Consider the following 23061-nt stretch of genomic DNA (forward strand, 5'->3'; position numbering starts at 1 on the left):
TTTAAAAAAAAAGGAATGTCAAAACCATTCAGTTCATTTTTTTAACAATTATCCATTCAGTTCACGCTTAAGGCGTTTTGTACTTTTGTAGCTGTTTGTGGTTTTTTTTTTAGCAAAAACGCTTCTAAGTTTAGAGTCGGTTTGAAGCAAATAACAGAAAAACGCCTCTTAAAAGTGATAAAAAAAGTAAAAAAGGCGGGATTTGAAAATACTTACTGAATTGGATAGTGTAAATTGTGTTTGACTAAAAAATACAAGAAACGCGTATATCTACGTTCGCTATAAAAATGAGTTCATCTAGTGAAGAAAATGATATTCTTACACTGACGCCTACCGAAATTCAAGAGACAGCACAGGCAGTGGCTAGTAATTTGCTACTTGAGAAATCGCGGGCAAGTACTTATAGTTATGCAAATGTTTTCTTATTTCCTCGCAGTAGTCGTGAAAAGCACTATGTAATGCCTCGGCCGGAAACGCTAAAGATGGACTCGTATTATTTGAGGGCCTCCACTAACGTGTCGGCCCTCAAACGACTCGTCCATCTTTTAGCGGTTTTCCATCCTCTCCTACAATGTACTATATATCTTATAATGTTACATTAGTAACGATAAAAAATATTAAATTTCCCGCCGTCGAAATTGTCTCCCTGCACGCCCATTTATTGACATGTTTGTGTAGGTACGATTCTATAGTACATACCTATACATAAAAAGTTATGACGTAAGTACATATACATTTTTCAATTCCATGGGTACATAAAAACAACGTTAACAAATTGAGTCTTGATAACTCAAATAAAGCGTTCGTTCACACAGGGGAAAAATTCGAACGCAAAATTCAGCAGTTCCGTTTTCCGCGCGTCTTTTTTTCCGTACACAATTTAATAAGCGTGGTAGATTTGGATGGAGCTTTCTCGAAGTTATTTAAAGCAGCACTGTTTTCAAACCAGAATGTATCAGGCCTCCGCCTCTGCATACTTATTACTTGTGTTTGGTCGAAGTTATAATAGACAGTGTGTCAAGGGATTTGAAACGAGAGTTATACCTCTAGGATATGATTCTTCGGTGTTTCGCTTACCGAGTCTCAAGGCTCTAGCGACCAGTATATTAAATATACTGGTAGCTAGAATCTTGAAACTTGCCTAGAGAGTACCTACAAATTTTGTACGGACGGAGTACAACGGACAAGTTAAATCAGCTTTTACGTGCTGGCCACGACATTGCGCGACTGGCTTCGGCTAAGGCAACAACCATAGGTTGGGGCAAAACACAGCGATAGGACCTTTCGTTTCCACCTATGGTAGTCGCCTTGGCCGAAGCCAGTCGCGCAATATCGTGGCCAAGGCGAGGGTGTCCGCTAGGTGGCGCGGGTGCACGGAGCGACCGCACGCACGTGGGTGCCATTGTAGGTAAAATCTAGAGACGCAACGGATAGTTTGGCCGTATACCGGATGTACGGCCTGACCATCGGCCGAATATTCGCTATTCGGCCGGCGGAACTATACCTCTAAAATCCGTCGCACGCGTCAACGCCAGTTAGAGTTGCTCAGACTATTTTTCGTTAACCCACTCGTTCACCCGCCCGTGCAACCGCGCTAGCCGACGGACGCCCTTAATGTCAGATCAATAGCCACTATATGCATGGTGTATTTTTATTTTACAATTTGTCGAGATCTCGTTACACTGGTACCAGCGAACCGTGCAACCGATAGGGAGTGCAGGCGGTTCTGCCCTGGCCCCGGGGCCCCCGGGCGGCGGGGGGCAATTATGACATCCGACACCTAAGCTGTCAGCTTGTATCGACCGCGGCGCGAACGCGTTTTTGAATTTAGAACCGTAAAATGGTGAGTAGGTGCAAAACTGACATTCAAACCTCGAGAACATTTTATTTTTACATATGCAAACTGAATGGTGTATATAATAAGTGTTCCGGACGTTTGTCTTTTAGTTTTTATTTTATTTTGCGTAGTTCCATTTCATAACTTCGACGATAAACAGGAAATCCCACCTCACCCCGTAGTCCCTCGTATTTGGGGTGAGTTGGGTTTTCATACAAAGGTGATTTTGGAAGATTGTTGGATCGATTTTTTATATTATGAGTATTACTATAGCTCCATTTTAAATTGGAATACATTATTTTTGTAGCAGTAGCCTTAAAATTCCATCTCACCCCCCTTTCATACCTTCTCTCCCCATTCATAGCCCACTCTCCCCGCGAATCCTACTCACCCCATTTTACGGAACTAGGTTTGGTGATGTGATGTAGGCGCAAATTGGCTTTCAAAATAGTATTATAATCCTGAGCGTTATCAATATTTACTTCGACATATTCGATTGTTTACTCTCGAAACTATATCATTGTTCATAAGTGTACTTTATCATTCTATAATATAGATATACTTATTATATTATTATATCTTTACTAAAATTGAATTAGAGCAGTCGTAAATTTGACTTATGCCCCTATTTGGGGACCTCCCGCGGTGATGCCATATCTCAAGGTGCCCCGCCGCGCTCATCTTAGAATTAGAACTTTGGGGAGTTTGTTACTGCCTTGGAAATAGCTCAGATGGAAAACATTGTTCAACAACTACTGGGGTAATGATTACTTTACCTATTGAAGAAAAATTATAGCTTAATATCATAGATAAATAATAACATTATTAAAGGTACCTCAAGGTACAAAGCACCTACCTATAGGTATCAGTAAAGTTATCTATTGGAGCATTCCACGGGCTGTCCCGTACAAACGCATTTTATTTCCTGTGTTGCGACTTTTTTTTCGCCATTTAAAGCAGGCGATTATTTTTCTGTGCATATTTTTGACCAATTGTCATAGAGAAGGAAAGTCTTATACCTGCAAATCTTCAGAAAATTCGCGTTTGTACGGGACAAACGGTAGACAATTTCACGGAATGCTCCTATTATGTTACGTAAGGAAAGGTATCGGCAAGTTACAGGGCGCATACATACTATAATCTACTTGTAGGTATATTCGTAAAGCATTTGATTTTTACGGAAGACTGACTGTGAACCCTAAGGATTTTGAATTGTCCCTACCTAGGATCAAGTATTGGGTACATCATCTACAAAACGTGTTTATCTATACTATAGACTCTATAGATTCTATAGAGTTAACGTAAAACTTCACTTTAAACACAGTGAAAACATTTACAAACACGGTTATAAATCTGTTCAAGCGAACCTATCTTAGTATAACTCTCAAAAAAATAAACTTATAAACGAAGAATATTAGTCTCCAACATTCTCCATTCTGCCATAGTCCTACTTTTGGAGAAATCCAATTCTATTCGCTTATTGCGTTTAAGAATTAGACCCAGTCGGCTTTATCTGACGCAAACTCCAAAAACTTTACTTATCACTTACACTGTAATGCTATCAAACATTCTAGAATCATGTAACTGTACATTAAGCCTACCTAATTAAATGTCATATTGTAAAGGAAAATTACAGGCACCTACGTCTTTTTTCGTCTGGATTGAAGAAATGTCGCAGTTCGTAGTCGACTCACAGAACATTCTGCCATAAGTTGTTGAAGTAATTGAAAATTCTGCGCTCACATGTAGTTTTACTGAGAAAGGACTTAAGGGAGGCTATTTTATTTCAATTTAACTCACGGAGCTTTATTCTACTTTGTAACAGTCTATAATAAGGGTTTCTTAAAGAATTTGCTGCATAGCTGGCTGTGTTTAGTTTAGGCCCACTTGCACCATCCCAATAACCTGGGGTTAAGCGGTTAAACCGTTAACCAAGTGTCAAATTGTACTGGTAACCATGGTAACTCCAGGTTTAACCGGTTAACCCCAGGTTAGTGGAATGGTGCAAGTGGGCCTTAGACGAAACATTCTAGATTTAAGTAGCTACCTACTAAAAAAAATATTTTTATTTTATCGATACCACAGAATAAATACATAATAGGTACAGAAGGTTTACTCTCTAACAAAACGCGTCTATTACGACAGATATGACCGCTAGGTGGCGCAAGCGCGAGCAGGCGTCCGTTCCACAGGTAGTATGGCTAGACACCATAATTGGTGTGGGCCGCATGTACTTGTAGCGACGCGCCGAAATCGCGGAGTGAGCCACGCCTACCGATACGACCTTGAAACTTTTAAGAAAAGAGCGTATTCCCATCAAGGCCTCCAACGCAAAACGCAACCGAAACCTCTCTAGTGTTACCGGTGTACACTGGCGTTCAAAAGTGCATGGAGATGTTTCAACCGTAATATTGAGGCATTACGGTCGACATGGGCGACGGTAATTGTAATTGCTTACCATCATGCGATTCGTCTACTCGTTTGCCTCCTATAATATCATATAAAAAACAATTGATATTTGTGTAGGAACTAACAAGATCTTTTTTGTTACAGGTAAGACGAGAGAAGACACAAACGCCAAATAAACGTGTGAACAAGTAAGAAAGTAGAGTTAGACCAAGATAAGTCTGCAACGATTTTGATAGCACACGTAGTGCACGTGTAACGGCTGCCATAAATTTAATTCGTAATCTTGAGGCCTTTCTCGAGGGACTGTATTGATTCGAATTCAGAGTTTTTGACTTTCGCTCATTAGAAAAAAATCACGAACATGGGTCTAAAATGCACTTTAAAATTACGCGGTTAAAGTTACGGCCTGAGGCTATGTCCTCACGAAAATTTTGACACTGACATAAACACTGACATAGCGACTGCGTAAACTATCTCGCAATACATCTCCCTTATACTGACTGGTGCAAGCGAGATGCACTGCGTTTGAGTTGACACAGACGCTAGCGTTTAAGACCGCGTAAAACTCATGGTAAGGGTACTCTCGTAGTGTAAGTAACGAGATGAAAATGAGGTCATTTAGTGAAGTACGAATAGACTCCATATCTCGTGTTCGAACAGGACCCTAATTTTTCTTGCGCCTTCATCTACTTGGGATTTCTCTAGGGTCCACTTCCTTATTTAACTTATCCAAAGGTCACAAGGTCAGGTCAGCGCTATTTACTACATATACGTGTAAGTGTATAAGTACGGCTACCACCAGTTTTGACAGTGACATAACGCTCACGTTTACGTAACTTACTTTCTATGCATCTCGCTCGTACTCGCATATGCGAGCAATAGTGGAAGCGAGATGTACAGAAAGTAAATTACGTAGACGTGAGCGTTATGTCAATGTTAAAACTGATGGTAGAGGCTAAGGTATGTGTAGGCCAGAGGCGTTGTAGTAAACACTTTATTGAAAAGACATATTAAAAATAACATAAAATTAGTAAGAAGTACAAAGGCGAACTTATCCCTTAGAGGGATATCATCCAGTTAACCTTTGAGTAGATGAGAGGAGAGAGTGAAAAGAGGGTGACAAATGCAGCAAAATGTACAACAAGGTACCAGAAAGATAACGGATATAAATACATACAAAATGTATAGGATAAACATACATATATTACAAAAAACCGGCCAAGTGCGAGTCGGACTCGCGCAGGAAGGGTTCCGTACCATTACGCAAAAAAAGGCAAAAAAATCACGTCTGTTGTATGGAAGCCCCATTTAAATATTTATTTTATCCTGTTTTTAGTATTTGTTGTTATAGCGGCACCAGAAATACATCATCTGTGAAAATTTCAACTATCTATTAGCTATCACGGTTCATGAGTTACAGCCTGGTGACAGACAGACAGACAGACGGACAGAGGAGTCTTAGTAATAGGGTCCTGTTTTTACCCTTCGGGTACGAGACCCTAATATGTTACCCAAATTACTAACTGCCGTATTCGAACTTCAAGATATTCACAAGAGACGACACGTACTAGATCCATTCTAGATTAGTTATAGTTTAGATATCAACTAGTTCTCTTTTGCAGCGCAATTCGGGCAACCAATGTCACTTTTATATCAGATAGAGTAAAATATCTATTAGATGTGAATTGGATCTCTAAGTCATATCCTGTGGAAATCGTTCAAGAGTATCTGTAGAATCGCGCAAATGTCAAATTTGACAGGTTAGATCTTAAACATATCATTATCGTGTCTTGGTGATGTCTAAAAGATATCTAATAGATGTCTATTTCAAAATCGGGCCCTAATTCCACGCAGACAACGTCGCGGATAAAGCGAGTATTCAATAAAGCGTTTACATGCACACAGCGGTAGGTAGCGGCGGCTATCGGCGATAAATCCCCGCGTTGATTTACCGCTTCCGCGCCGCTCGCGCAACTTAAATGGCCTCAGTTCCGCTCCGCTTAATGTATGGCCGGTTTCATTTCATAACCGAAAGCCTAAAGATTAAGCTGAATTGTAAATATGTTGATATATAGTACAAGTATATTAATTTTTACCTGCGACTAAAAAACTACCCTATGTCCTTCTCCGGGACTCAAATTATCTCCAAATTTCATCTATTAATACATTCAGGGCCAAGAACCCGACTGTCGGATACACTGTTCGTAGCGACTACGCGCTCCATACGGCAAAACCGTGGCTACGCGCTACGAGCGTAACCCGTAGCTCTTAGTGGCAATTAATGTGTTAAATCGATGCGGCGATTTAAGCGTGAAGCAGTAAGACAGACAGATTTAATTTCGCAGCCATATTGGGTAGTAGAGACCTTAAGTAGAAATACCATCAAATTCATAGGATATAAATAATTAAAATAAATAAATAATTTCAGCCTATATATTACGTCCCACTGTTGGGCACAGGCCTCCTCTCATGCGCGTCTCTTGGGCTATAGTCCCCACGCTAGCCCATTGCGGATTGGGGACTTCACATACACCTTTGAATTTCTTCGCAGATGTATGCAGGTTTCCTCACGATGTTTTCCTTCACCGAAAAGCTAGTGGTAAATATCAAATGATATTTCGTACATAAGTTTCCGAAAACTCATTGGTACGAGCCAGGATTAGGATATATAGAGGATTTTCTCATAAACCACAAAGTAACATATGAACTTACCAGTATATATGTGGAAGTGAAAATGGCGACCGGACTGTTCAATAATTCATCTGGCCGCAGGACCGACATGGCTTATTGCGCACTAGAGTAAGTGCCCGATACGCCGTTTGGTTATTTATTTCTGTATTTATGCGCTTAAAGACGTTGGGCTGGAGGTAAAGAGCATAGAAAATGCCACTTAAATAAGGAGGGGCTGAATCTTCTCGGGCAGAGATGTAGGGTTAGAGCCGTGTAGCTTTATTTAAAGTTCATAACGGATTGTAATATGCCTAACCTTGAAAAATAACCTATCTTTGAGCCCGATTCGGATTTTGAAATAGACATCTATTAGACATCTTTTAGACATCACTAAGATACGATAACGATATGTTTAAGATCTAACCTGTCAAATTTGACATTTGCGCGATTCTGGAGATACTGTTGAACGATTTCCACAGGATATGACTCAGAGATCCAATTAACATCTAATAGATATCTTACTCTATCTAACGTAAATGTGACATTGGTTGCGCGAATTGCGCTGCAAAACAGAACTATATAGTTGATATCTAAACTATAACGTATCTAGAATGGATCTAGTACCTACGTGTCGTCTCTTGTGAATATCTTGAAGTTCGAATACGGCAGTTTATCTCTTTAACCCGTGGAGCGCCCTAGTAGTATCACCCATGTTATACTAACTAACAGGCCTATTCGGATTTCGAGATAATCACAAGATCTTGAGACGATTTAGAGATCAACTAGATCTACATTAGATATCGACTAGATATGACTTGGATATCTAAGTCATAACTTGTCGAAATCGTTCAAGAGGACCTCCAGAATCGCGGAAACGTCAAATTTGACATATCTATCTTAGAAATATCTTTAAATTATCCGTATCGTAACTTGTTGAAGTCTAGTAGAAATCTAATTCATTTTCCGAATCGAGCCGTTAATTTGGGCCGAAGCGACGCAGTATCAGACATACTGTGCACTACAGATCAATGTGGGTCAAATTGCTTTGCATCAATTTGTTGTATGGTGGGCGTTCACCGGGTTTTAAAGGTGAGCTCAGAATGTCATTCTCATTTTAATGGATTCGGAGATTACGAGTACGATCCAAACTCAAATGTGCAGTAAGATTTAATAAATCAGACACTCGTATCGTATCCTATAAGAAATAGTAAACATTTAGTAGCGTGCTACAGTCAGCAGCAATAGTTGCTAAGCGGGCGAGGTGTTTAAAATGATCTTGACGCGACTTTATTGTTAAGAGAATAATATCGCGTCAAGATTTTTGAACACCTCGCCCGCCTAGCAACTTCTGCTGCTAACTGTACTTAACGCTACACAGATATAACTAAAACGCCAAAAATCCACGCGCGAATTCCTTACAGATAGCTAGGGTTGGCTTTTAATCACTGCCATAATTAACCCCGACTACGCAAAGGCGTGGCGCACTAAGGGACCTTCGCTCGGCAATAAATATCAGAGGCAGCCCTAATTAGCGCGTGCAACGAAAAATGTTCCGGCTTAGGAGGCTGCAGGGGTTAATGATGCGGCAGCTATTGGGAGATTGGGAAGTGATGGTTCTGTGCTTATGAATGTCACTATACTCTGTATCAACACGCGAAGACGCAACCTAAGCCCTCCTAATACACATACACCCGCAACTCGACTGGACAACTCCATTGCGCTTCGTGTGACCGCATCTTCAAGACTAAGTTTGGTTTTGCGAGCCACATTAGGGCATTTCATAATCCGGATAAGAATTGTTGATGGAGTCGCCATTGCCGGATACGGCAAGGAGGAGGAGGGACTCTGTATCTTTAGGTATTTAAATAAAATTAAACAAAATCTACCCTCAAATGGCTCCTTAAGCCCGTTGAGGGTAGAAGAAAACATTACACGATCAAATAATGTAGGTTAAAGTCAGGTCGTTCAGTGACTGATCCAGGCGGTTTTGTATTTGGTTGGTTAACCAATAAATGTCATAACTACCCGAAAATGTACAAATTGTTTGTTTACTTTTTTTTAATACCTAAAGATACAGACTACAGCTTTTGCCCGCGACTTCGTTGGCACGGAATGATGTTGACTAATGAAAACTACCCGATGTCCTTTCCCGGGCCTCAAACTATCTCCATACCAAATTTCATCTAAATCGGTTCAATTGTTTAAGCGTGAAGTTAAAAGGTAACAGATAGACGGATAGACAACCTTTGAATGTTGATGAATCCAAGAGCCAACCCATCCATACTTCTTATTATCGTATCTTCAAATTTTGTAGAGCTCCAGTAAAATAGGAGTTTTTGAAATTCAATCCTAAAGAAGATAAAAATGCCCTTCAAGTTTTATCTAAATCGGTCTAGCGGTTTAAGCGTGAGGGGGTAACAGCACAGACAGAGTTACTTTCGCATTTATAATATATAACACATTCCATGCCAAGTGTCTGCTAGGTGGGTTCTCTGTTCGTCACTGTCGCACTAATATGTAATTGTGGTAGAGGGGAGACGCAAAGCGTTTCGTTGTCGTAGCGATAGCGATTGTCACCACCTGGAAGCAATAGAAAGAATCCGCAATCTGTAGAAACACAGAATAAATAATAGTACTGCCGTACAGAAAGGAAACTTCCTACAAAGCCGAAGTTTGACAGCGGTTCAGGGTCGAATCATGCTGTCCCTTTCTAATATATGGCACTATCCCTTTCGACTATTTAGGGTTGTCAAAATTGAAGCCATTATCTTATCTGTGGTCGTGGCCGCAAAGGGACGTCAAGTTGTGTCAACCCTAATAATTGCTCGGAGCAATGCTGAGCCGAGCGGAGCCGAGTTTGGCCGAAGTCAGGAGTTTCGCATCCCTGGTAGAAAGAAATTACCTACCTCTACATTCACCTTCTACTTCGTCTTTGTAAAGTTTACATGTAGTTGTAGGTATAAGTGTATGTGATGTGGCTGTGAGCATTTCGCTGCGAGATGAAGCGAGGTTTATAGGCCATCGATTTTAAAAGGGAATTGTTTTATTGGACCACTTTAATTACTGAGCATTATTTCCCGTTGATATGTTTATTCTGCTTTATTGTTTGTGTTTATTGCTACAATAGTTCTAGTTATTATCATAAAATCATAAATCTTACATACCTACTTGAGTAGATGAAGTAAATAATACTGTTACATATAAGTTATTCATGTCGTAAAAAATAAGAACCGTTGTATCGTAAAGTTATGTAGAACTATGAAAGTTATGAGCTACATTATTTTTATTTTATTTATTAGGCACACAAAGCAGATAACATTTATTACATGAAACAATAATTTTCAGTGCAGATTTTGGTTGGAATGCCATTAAAGGTATATAATTATAATTAAATATGAGTGAAATATTTCATCAAAACGCTGTATTTACCTATAAATTTATATAACATCCAATAATTATGACTAATTATTGTATAAAGGACTTCAAGCTAATCTAATAAATTTTATAATTCCAAATACCCGCAAGCGATTTTATATTATATTATATTAATATGAATTCACGAGGCTGGCAAGAATTAAAATTATTTATACGACTGCCATTGAATAATTTAATTTTATCGAAAGACCTAGACCAAATTTCAAACCTCCTCATTTCATTACGACAAGCTGCCATTAAAGTGCCATAGACACATCACATTTATTTTTAAATTCGCAACAGACGATCCAACCGCCAGTCATGTCTACCCCGACATGACAATAACGCTGTCGCTGCCCGTCGAACGAAATTATTTCTATCCGCTGTCTTATTTGAAAATAGAATTCAAATTCGAAACAGAATTTCAAGTGAGGTTCAGTCGTATTGTTCATTATTTTATATTTAGAATCGTAATTTTACTACCTATCGCTCGGACCTATCGCGTCGAATGATGGCAGTTCAATTTTATATAGGAGCAACTGTCACGTATAATGTTTGTACTTTGTATTTTTTTTAGAAGATGTAACATTTCCGTTTCCGAGATCCCCGAAATATATATATATATATATATATATTTAAATCATAAATCATAAATCATAAATCATAAATCTTTATTTGCAATAGATATAGTATTTTACAGATCTTAAGCTAATACAGATATACAGGTCCATATATCTAGACTTAAATAAGTCATGCAAATCTTACTTTATTACTCGCTAAAATAACCTAGATGTTAAGTACTTACATTATTAAAATATTCAGTGGTACTATAAAAACATTTGTTAACCAGCCAAGTAAATAATTTGTACCTTAATTTTTTGAGGGGTAGTTCTCTTAATTGCTCTGGTAAATGATTAAATATTTTAATGCACATGGCGTAACAATTTCTACCCCTCATTGCAGTGTGCATTTTTGGGAGCACGAGTCTATCCGGATATCGTGTGTTGATGTGTGTTACCTCTCTTTTCTTTGTGAACATTTCATTGTGTAGCTTAACAAATATACATACTTCATAAATATACATTGAGTGTACTGTTAGTAAGTTTAAGCTAACAAAATATTCCTTGCAGGATGTTGGTATGTGAATGTTGGCAATTGCTCTTACACATTGTTTTTGCGCTAGAAAATATATATATGTACCTATATATAAATAAATAAACAAGAATTCCTCGTTTAAAGGTATAAGATAGTAGTAAAATCGTTTTGACAGTTCGAAAAAAGAAACTGATTTGACTAGTAGTCCGATACGATTATACATAGAATACATCAAGCACATTAGAGGCACCTTTCGTCAAATCACTTTATTAAGTTGCTTCAGAAAATTCTCAATTTTATTTCACAAAAGCCATCCCAGCGTGGCGCGAGGACCTTTCACGCGAAGTCATTACCACGGTAGTGCCGCATCAATCTCGTGTGCGCCCATTTGCCTCTTACACAATACTTTACTACTTTGGTATTATGTACTTACTATATAGCTAGATTTCGGTTTCGGTTTAAGACGAAACAGGAGCTGAGTTTTAAATATTTTAGGTAAATATACCCGTCTCGCTAACGGAAGCGGCACCTAAAAGTAGTGCGATAAGGACAAGGCGAAAAATCCTGCGTAAGAATCTCAAAAATCGAGGTTTCGTACTCCTCTGTTTCCTCCTCCAAAACTTAACCAATCGTAACCAAATTTGGAAATCTAAATGATTATGAAATTATCTGTGTCGGACCGTTTTGCTTTTTTGGCTAATTGATATCAGTTTTTAATGCCACGCCTCTCATTGCGGCATAGTCAATTAGGCCATTTTGGCCATTTTTAAAGGGCTCTAACGCCTTAAAAAACAAAAATATCAAAAAAAGCAAAACGGTCCGACACAGATATTGACAATATTAATCTGTGTTGAAAAAATCATTGCTCTAGCTTCAAAAACCACGGAGGAAAACGAGGAGTACGTTTGTATGGAGAAATGACCACTCCCGTTGGCTCTTAAGTCATGTTTGGCCGAAGGTTCGGTTTCGCCCAAATCCTGCCGCATAAAATTGTACTTTCGGATAGCGTTAGGCCAGTTGTCTATAATGATAAGTGAATTCTAATTAGTCTTCCTTAATTACAAGAAGCGTGGTCCGACATGCACTTAGCCGATTGTTTTACCAGTTGCATGAATTAAAGGTGCGTCATTCATACCTATGTCTAAAAAGAAAGGCCATCGACAATTCAACAATTTTTGTATAAATGACACAAGGTCATAAATATAAATTCAAAATAAAAAGCCTACAAAAATGGGAAATATTTATCACCCTACCTTATACATTTCTGATATCGTCAGCAAATAAATTTCCACCCCAAAACATTCGTCATATCCCGCGTTACGTAACACTAACAGTGACCTTTGCCAGATCGATACTTCACCAGCTCATGTCTGAATTATTATGTCACATCGCCATATATCATAACTTACCAAACAAAAAACCGGCCAAGTGCGAGTCGGGCTCGCGTTCCAAGGGTTCCGTACATTACCCAATTTTTAACAATGTATTTTTGAAGTGAAAACTTCTTTAGCGGCGCTGAGCACCTTTTGAGGTGGGGAAAAAATGATAAACTCGGGACAGCGTAACGCGTAACGCGATGGCGTCTCTCCTCTCTTTCTACCGCACGGCGAAAATGTATGCCTGAGCCGACTGATCATGTAGGCGGCGCAGGGCGCTTGCGTGACTTATGTCATGTGTGACGGACAATGTTATTCACCAAAGAACTTTAGTCATAACGTATCATAATCAGGTCAATTATTTAAAACTGGACTTTTATATTAAGCAATAAAGCTCAATGTTCTAATCTTGTACGGACTGAAATACGAGGATCTCACAGTTACATTCTAACTTTATATCACTCCAATATAATTCAATAAAGTCTCATCTTGATGAAATCGCTAATAAAAGTGAACTCTAGTACTGGTGAATAAAACTCAAAATATCATGACCAAATATATTTAGATGCGAGGTCTGCAAGGTAACTTTACAATTTCTATTCGAATTTTAAACAATTAACGCTACAAATTTAAGTTCACTGGCCAGCAATTTCGGAACTAAAGTTTTTCAATAGAAAGGAGGATGGGTCAATTATACATAGTGCTGCAAACATTTTGGACTAGTTATTGAGTTTTCACTTCTGTCGGCACTCCCGGAGTGCAACCCGTTGTTTTTTTTTGGCTTTTTTCTTAAATAACTTCTACCCTAAATATTTATTTTAAAATTATAAGAAAAAATATGTGAAATTCTCAAAATGAGCTCTTTCATTTGATACACGATATAAGTAGTTTGAAAAACTTTATTAAGTCATTAGCCCCCCCCCCCCCCAAAAGTGGCCCGCGTGTTTAAAATTCATTTGTTTACGCAAGATGTCCGTCTTTAGGTCACGAATTTACATATGTGTACCAAATTTTAACTTAATTGGTCCAGTACTTTTGGAGAAAATGGTCTGTGAAAGACAGACAGACGCACGTCGAATGATCCTATAAAGGAAGGTTCCGTTTTTTCATTTTGAGGTACGGAACCCTAACAATGACTATAAACCATAGATTTAGTATATTTTCAATAGATGCGCTATACGCGTGCGCCCGTGAGGGACAGAACATACGCAATGCGACAAAATCAAAAACACGTTTTAACATTCCTGACTACATACCACAAACAACCTACGTAATTTCGTCGGGTTCATTGTTTCCCACCATAAATACGGCGGGCAACAAGAAACGTCTACGTCACTTAGGACTTTTTAGAAGTAGGCAGAAAGAAAAAGTGAGACTATGACAAGGACAAACAATAATAGCGCTTCCTCTGCTACTCCCACCGAAAGTTCCGTAAGACCACCTCGTTCGGTCATTTCCCACACCCCACATATCTGATACAGAGTTATACTATATTCATGCTATAAACACACGACTTTCATACGCACTAAGGCCGTTTATCGCTTGAACACACATTTATCCAGAGATTTTGTTGTATGAATGGCGTTCTCGTGAAAAAGAATGGATTAATTTTGGGTGAAAAGACGTATTGGGTGATTTTTGTTGAATGCTTTGACCGAGAATTCGTATGAAAGATTGGGCTTTAAAAATGGATTACAACAAGATGGTCATTGTGTTAGGGTACTTAAAACCTATTCAGCGATTATTTACAATAATCAAATACATATTGAAATCATACATATGAAAAATTAGCATAAGTTTTAATGAATAAATATTATCTTATCTTATCTTATCTTATATCTCCATCTCTGTCGCTACTGTAAAAGATATATAAGTAGGTACTGTCGCTTCACGTGTTTGGGTTTGTGAACAATATATTACAATGCACACAGACAAAGATAACAAATTTATAGACAAAATGTCTACCGACATACTGTTATCAGTCTAAAAATAGGAATTGCTTTCTTGATCAAATTCTATGCACGTATTCTAAATCGAATGCCAACTCACGGCCGTAAAAAGGAACAGAAACCAAATCACTAACTAGATAAAACACAAACACAAATGACTTTGATGAATTTTAAACATCGAACTCCGAGACAAGCGGAGTATCGGTTATAATTTAATTGGTTATTACGAAAGTTTTCCAATCTGCATGAGAAATGCCGGCAGCGAGTTTTTGTACGGTTTAACTTGTAAACCGGGCGTGCACCATAGACAATGTAGGCGTCTTTATAATTGGCTACATTCCTAATAGTCAAATCAGCTTCTTTTTTAGAACTGTCAAAACGATTTGCTAATATGGAATTTATATGAAAACGTGTATAGTGACGTCACGGTCAACTCACCTACTTTTTATATTTCAATCCGATTTATTAAATAGAAATTGTGCCTAAAAATAACTGCTATCTATGTTGTTCTAATAATAATCTGGTGTTTTATTTCCTGCACAGTGTAAAATAATTTATTTTAAGTAGAGGAAAGTACCCAATTGGAATTCACTGCGTTATGTTGCCGTTCTGTCGTTCTTCGATTGATTCCATTCTCGCGTTCCTTTTTCAAATGAAGTCGTATTTGTGGATTCGAATATTGATAATATTCGAATTTCGGGATGTTGACTTAAAAAAATATTTCTCACCATACGGAATAAAGCACTAGAAAATTATTGGAAAAACACTGAAGTTACATTTTGACACAATCTCTTTAATAACTCGGTAACAATAAAGATGTATACTGAACACACCCAAATTTCAGTACAAAAAGGTGCGAATTCAAATTTCCTATGTGCATTTTTTTTGCCGCCTTTTTTACAGACTAACCCCCTTATTCATAAACGTCTACTAAAGTTGACAAGCCGATAATAATCGTTTGTCCCTTTCCATCATACCAATACGTTGGAAAGGGACAAACGATTATTATCGGCTTGTCAAATTTAGTAAGCGTTTATGAATAAGGGGGTAGGTCGTTGTGCCAGAGTATAACTTGACTGTGACGTCACATGTCTGTGTTTCATGCAAATTCACAGTATTTTGACATTTCAAAATATGAAGCTGATTTTAAAATAACTTGTCAGTCAAACACCCTATTATCTCGCGTTCCTTTTTCAAATCGCGCTGTATTTTATTTATCATACGAATTATGAAAACGCATTTAAGAATCATTCGAAGTGTTTGTTTTTAAATTCGTAAAGACGAGGCAGTGGAACAGTCGGGAAGCGGGTAATAAATCGTGGTGTTGCCCGCCTTATTCAAGGGGATGAAATATTACTATCGTTACGGGAACGTGAAAATTTTCACTATTTACGCTGGATGATTTTCGTAAACAGTAGCGGGATGCTGAAACAATGTATGTGGAATAACTAATGAATTTCACGTGCTGAGTTTACAATATTTGTTAAAGATTAAGAATTGCACCCATAGTAGAAAAAGTAAGAGCGAATCGCCAAGCGTGGTACGGGCATGTGATGTGGAGGGATGAAAGTCATGTGACGAGAAAGGTAGTACGAATGAATGTGGAGGGAAGTAACGGGAGAGGGAAACCGAAAAGGTGGATAGACTATGTGAGAGATGATATGAAACGAACGCAAGTGAATGATAAGATGACGGGCGAGAGAGAAGAATGGAAGAAAAAGACACGCTGCGCCGACCCCAAGTGAATGGGACAAGGGCAAGAGAATGATGAAATAAAATTAACGAATTAAATATAAATGCCATATGCTTGCTTGCTCAGTCTAGCACAACACCAATATATATAACCACAAACATACCAATCTCTAACGATACCAAATTCGTTCAGATTGCCATCAAATCAATGGAAATGACATGTAATTGGAATAGAATTACTCTGAATTACAGACTAGGGTTGCATAATGTCTTGAGGCCAATTCTGATATTAAATAAATATTTAAGTGGGGCTCTCATATAGCAAACGTGATTTTTTTGCCGTTTTTTGCGTAATGGTATGGAACCCGTCATGCGCGAGTCTGACTCGCACTTGGCCGGTTTTTATTTGTATTCTTTGTATTTAAATAGTATTTGTATTGTATCGTATTGCTGCAGCGGCGCACACTGACTCAAGATCGTATCAAAATAAGATGAAAACCATATCAAATCGTTATTACAGAATCGGCCACCGTGTCTACGATACATTGCTTTTATGCGGGTCGTAGAATCCTATGGGCTTTTATGTCACTCAATACGATTTGGATACTGTATAAATAAACTAGAGACGTCTTTTGCATGGCAATCGGTTCTATTGGAAGCGTAGATATTTGTCTTAAAATAGCACTAGGAACAGTTGTTGCAAGGAAACGCTGGAACCTAGATATAAGTAGGTTAAATGCATGTTAATTATAAGATGTAATATTTTGAAAATATGTATCCCGCCGAGTTTGTTGCCGGTCCTATATTGGGATACCCTCCTCCAATATGAGGGGAGATTTAAATCTTCTCGAGGCAGAGGTGTAGGGTTGAGCCGGTGTAGCTTTATTTGACGTTCATAAGCGCATTGTGATATGCCTACTTGAATAATAAACTATCTGTATCTTTAAACTTGTTAAAAACGAAGCACTCCTCACCTGACATAATATAAGAAATTCATGGTTATCTCGTGTCTTGGAATTGAAACGCTTTGACGTATTTATCTCGTACTTCGATATAAATATTAACTATTCAAAGTATACCTGTACCTTTGGAAACCTACGTCCAGGATACAACAATACCCATAACCCATAACATACTCAATGGAATCATAACATACCCATCGCTGAATAAATAAACATTTGACAATCGCATCAAACCATCACTAGTAATCCGAACGAACTTCACACGGTGGCACACATGTACCTACTAACCAGCAACTAACTTACCTTCCGTCTTAACAATATGGCTTAGAAATGATAAATTAACAATTTAGACTACTAGCTGCAACATTCGTATGACCTTAGTTGCACCTTAAGTCTATCACATTAAGGTCTACGAAGTATCAGTCAACAGTGTGAAAGATTGTATGTTGTTTAATAGCTTTTCTCTCCAGTAACGGCTGAAAGATACGCCTTTCCCGTGTCGTCATTTTTCATGTCATCGGCCCATTCCGACTATATGCCTTCACTTTTTCGTTCCGGATCTAATATCGCGACGTTTGATCGTTTATTTTTCTTTTCCATTTGTTTTTACGTTTATTTCTTTTGGAAATCGTACGTGATGTTAGACATGTAACAAATTAACCGAGTTAGTAGGGATCTTTTTGCGTTCTAAATACAATATTTGGGACGAACTGACTTCCTTTAACATCTACATTGATTTGATGGTACCTTTGCCATGTAACTTGACCACCATACTAACGAAATTGGCAATACACCCTGGCAACTTTCATACCAACGGCACACGCTCGCAAATCTCCCGCAACGCAATATGTGCCACGTCCGAATTTGCAAGCGTAATGGAAAAAGCAAGCCTTACGCCGCGTTCCATAATTTTCAAACTTTATAACATCTATCGCTTCTCGTATAAATCAGAGGCGAGATGTAAAATTTGCGTTAAGCTACTATTTGGATTCAGACTGCCAGCGTGACTGCTGCAGAATTGCGGCGCGACATTCAGTGTCAAAAGTGACGTTTTTGTTTGAAGAAACGTCACTTTTGACACTGACATATCTAATCCATATCGTATCTAGACGTATCTTAAAGTTCAAACCGGCCGATTGTCGCTGTAAATGTCTAACGGCCCGATTCGAACTTTAAGATACGTCAGTTAATAGATCTAGAAACGATATGCATTAAATATGTTAGTGTCAAATGTGACGTTCCTTCAAACAATAACGTCACTTTTGACACTGACACATCTAATCCATATCGTTTCTAGATCTATTAATTGACGTATCTTAAAGTTCGAATCGGGTAGTGAATTAATGTTGATGCCCAGATTTTTGACATTAGCAGTAACAATGCGGACGGCAGTAATACCGCAGCAGTATTCTTACAAAAAAAGACAAATATAAAGTCATAATAAAATTCCCTTTTTGACATTTGCTGCAACTGAAAAATCCGCATGACAACATTGATCCGCATGGCACCATTCACTAACCCGAGGTTAACCGATTAAACCTCGAGTTACCATGGTTACCAGTACAACTTGACACAGGGTTAACGGTTTAACCGCTTAGCCCCGGGTCAGTGGGATGGTGTAAGTGGCGCTTAATGATTATGACAAACAGAAATGCAGTCAACAGCAATGTCGCCGTATTATAGCAGCAACGCCGGTGCAGTCTAAATCCGAATGTTACCTTTAGCTGTGGCAAAATAAAAGACAGTGGTCAGTAGACGGCAGATTTATACGGGAATATATCACGAGCTATCATACGGCAGGGTTACCGCATGCGGCCTTTATGCTACAGAAGCGAAAATGTTTGGGTAAGAATATGTGCATGTGGAGATGGCACTTTTGTGGTAAGATGAGCGCTTTTCCATGCAGTCGCAGTCCCCATTTTCCTCTCTACAATATATCTGCATTATAGCAAATATTTTCACACAGTTATCAGTACATATATTGAACACAACTATCCCCTTTGTTTGATTTTTTTTTTCGATTAATCTATCTGTCTATCTAATATTAATAATAATACCTTTAAACGAGCAATTCTTGTTTATTTATATATATATATTTCGGGGATCTCGGAAACGGCTCTAACGATTTCGATGAAACATGGGGGGGTTTTCGGGGGCGATAAATCGATCTAGCTAGGTCGTCTCTGGGAAATCTCGCATTTTTCAGTTTTTATATGTTTTCCGAGCAAAGCTCGGTCTCCCAGATTTACCTATTATAAGAGTTAGAAGCTTATATATGGAATTAGTTTTTCGCTAGGTACTTGTTCTACAATAATCAGAAAATTGTAAAATCTTACCGAAGGACGCAGCTATAGATACATAGCTATTGATATCAAAACGTTCGAATTGACCTCCTGATCGGTGAAGACGTGTTTCTTCGATCTCGCTTGCTCTTATTCCCATCACGTTATCTATCCCGCTTAGTCCCATCGGGCAGATAATTTCGACTCAATATAGGGCATAGACAGAACTGACAGCCCTCGTCCAGGGACCTCCGATGGGTTTTATGCGCTACGTGTGGTCTCCGTAACGATGGAGATGGCTAGCTGATATCGTTACTGCCGTCCCCTTCTAGCCAATAGTCATTTAGGGCTTTTACTTAGATCCTTTGCTTTTCTATTACTTGGCTAGATATGTTACGCGGGATAGTTACATGTACTTAGCTAAATACAAAAAGAATTTAGTATTAGAGGCGTATTGTCATCGTAAATTTTGCAGTCACAGTAAAGTTACTGCCATCTTTCGACACAGGATTAAAACTGATATGTATTAAAATTGTTAAATGTCAAACGGTGTCGCCATCTACAACATAGGCCATAGGCATGACGCCATCTATTCGAGCATAAGTTTTTCTTGATTTTCGGAGGCACGTTTTTTTCTTAGACTTTATTTATCTTATACCGAGTAACGTGTAAATAAATGTAACGTACTTATTTGACAATCACGATTGATCGTCTCGGGATCGTTAATACTTGCTGAGACGAGAAGGACAACTAAAACACCATTATAAATCTAGAAAATATTAATCTAAAAGCTGTATATCAACTGTATATAGACCAGAAACCGAGAACGTAAGCTTGTAAATGAAATTTGTCAGAACGCAACCTCTATTAATGAGAATCTCTATAGTTGAAACAACGATTTTTTGAACCTCGTTAATTGGCATGACCTGCTTAAATGAAAAACCTGGTTAATTGACACAAAATTGCCGGTCCGTTGAGATTTCAACTATCCAGGTTTTACTGTATCATTTTCCCTTGTTCCAGAGTCTAGAAGAACGGGAAAAACGGCACGCGTCACACAGAGAGCAGCTCGCGCGCGAGCAGCGCTACCTGCGGCGGCGGCTCGCGCAGCTGCGTGCCTCGCCCTCGGCTCGGCTCTCAGAGTCGCTCACGCACACGCGCGCGGACTCGTGCTCGTCGCTAGAGAGCTCGTCCGGCGTGTCCACGGCCGAACGGTCACCTTCTAGTGTCTCGGAGAGCGGTAAGTCATCTTTAGACTTGTTAGATTGCGTCACGCCAGCGCCGCGCTCGCGTATTGCTCGTGTACATAATATCGCGACCGTCTCGCGCTGCGTTTTCTTCTCGCGATCAAAACAATCGAAGCGGCACACCGGCGGTGCGCTGCGTTCAAGCTCGAAATACGCGCGCGTCACGCCAAGCTCACGCAACGCTACAGTGTGACAAAGTCTTTAACGTCTTTCGTGGCAGAAAGCCAATCCTGGAACCACAACGATGGCATTTAAATCGGGGACCATGTAGATGGAATGCCCTTCGTGGTCATATCTGCTACTTATGAGCTAGATTTTTAAACTAGGGATAAATGAGGGTTTGGGGACCTTTCAAGTTGTATAGGCTAGGTCAAGTCAGCAAAATATCTTTAGAAACTAGGACAGAGCGTATCTTTTACGATTACTCTTTTACTACTGGTGAAAAATCTAAGAGAGCGTACCACTATTTTGAAATAACATAATAACACGGTTTTCTAAAAGCGATAAGCACATTACCAAAACTATGCCCCTGTCAGCACCGCTAAACTGTTCAGAAGGCGATTATCAGGCGTTAGCGGCGAATCACGTCGTTCGGCGTTTATGTAAATTCAACAACATTATCCATTATTGCCGGCAGACGAATGTCGGGTGCAGTGCGATTTCTACAAGATATAGCCCGTATTTACGTTCATAAGGCAGTTCTTATCAGAGGGGCAAAACCGTACCAGTGCTAGTGAGTAATTAAACATGGACTCTAGTGTTACAGACATCGATGAACAAATGCCACTCATCCTTGAAGTAGGAGTAGGTACTTATAAATCTAAATAATTTTAAAATTTTATCGATATCAACACTAAGTTTCACCTGTAGTACCTCTGTCAAGCCAGAGTATGTTTTTTATATATTTGTTACTAGCCTCCGCTTACCTTCTTTCACGTACAATAGAAGTCGTTACATAGATACGGCGCGATTCGGGAAATGAATTAGATATTCACTAGATATGATAGTAAAGATATTGTGACGTTCCACGGCAAAAGGTACCTTATGGCGGTTGTCGCTTACGCTATTATTAACGCCGCTCCAATATTATTGCGGCCGCCATAAGGTACCTTTTGCCGTGGAACGTCACAATATATTTACTATTTCATATCTAGTGAATATCTAATTCATTTCCCGAATCGCGCCGATAGTTAGATAAACAGTGTTTAAGGATCAAATCTTATGACATATCGGGTCTTACAAAAGCCGCCATTATTGTCAAAACTTTTGAACATTAGCTACAATATATTGATTAAGCTTAGCCTTCATACATTTCATAATCTATAACTCCACAGACCTATGACCTAAATTCCTTTGAAGTAGAATGAAAGACCTAAGTAAGCAAAAGTATCTCATTATTTCCCCATCACTACATAATGACAAAACAATCGAAACTGCCTTAGCAAGGGTTTTCTTCTTGAAATTGAATAGTCAAGTTTACTTAAGCCTTTATTAGACCTTATTTCCATGCAGTAAGGTACTAAAACGGTTACTTTAGACAACGTGCAAACTCCAACCGAAGAGCTTTGTACAGGCCACAACGGGCGGCCTATATAGTCACCTCTTATTTATGCATTAACTTTACCAATTTAACTGTCCAAGCCGCAGTCATAAATCCTTTAGGCATTGTTGGAAAAATCGCCTTTATAACAGCGATATTGGGGTGATATTAGTGTATATCGTTATGTAAATAGGTCGTTTATAGTGTAAATAGTGGGAGATTAGGCGAGTCATTGGGCGCTTCATGTGGCGCGGCGGTCGTTAAAGGCCGGTTGCGTCTTGTTTAAATTTGAATATATTAAGGATATATTACTGTTTTATTGCGAATAAAACGTTGGCAGATTAAGAATGAGCTTTGACAATAATTTCACTATTTATACTTCGATAATAATTACCGCTAGGGAGCGGTAAGAGCGTGCAACTTTCAATCCGGAGGTCGCGGGTTCAAACCTCGGCTCGTAACAATGAGTTTTTCGGAACTTCGGAACGGAATTCTCGGGATTAGTTGCCACGCGGATCCCTAGCTCCCATGAGCCGTAGCAAAAAGCAGGGATAACGCGAGGAAGATGAATAATTACCAAAAATTGAC

At 38.9% G+C, this 23061-nt stretch overlaps 1 protein-coding gene across 3 annotated transcripts in view; it reads left to right on the plus strand.

Annotated features, from left to right (window-relative positions):
• LOC134794194 (max dimerization protein 1-like) overlaps nt 1-23061 on the plus strand; it is a 621339-nt gene that overhangs the window by 436982 nt on the left and 161296 nt on the right. For all 3 annotated transcript variants that reach the window (XR_010144641.1, XM_063765935.1, XM_063765934.1), the window contains exon 5: nt 20710-20926. Coding sequence is in view for 2 of the 3 variants with exons in the window: in XM_063765935.1 (XP_063622005.1) it covers nt 20710-20926 (217 nt within the window). In the remaining variant the exon portion in view is untranslated. The remainder of the gene's footprint in view (nt 1-20709; nt 20927-23061) is intronic.

The sequence above is a fragment of the Cydia splendana genome, chromosome 10, assembly GCF_910591565.1.
Source record: "Cydia splendana chromosome 10, ilCydSple1.2, whole genome shotgun sequence".
In the NCBI taxonomy this organism is placed as follows: Eukaryota; Metazoa; Arthropoda; class Insecta; order Lepidoptera; family Tortricidae; genus Cydia; species Cydia splendana.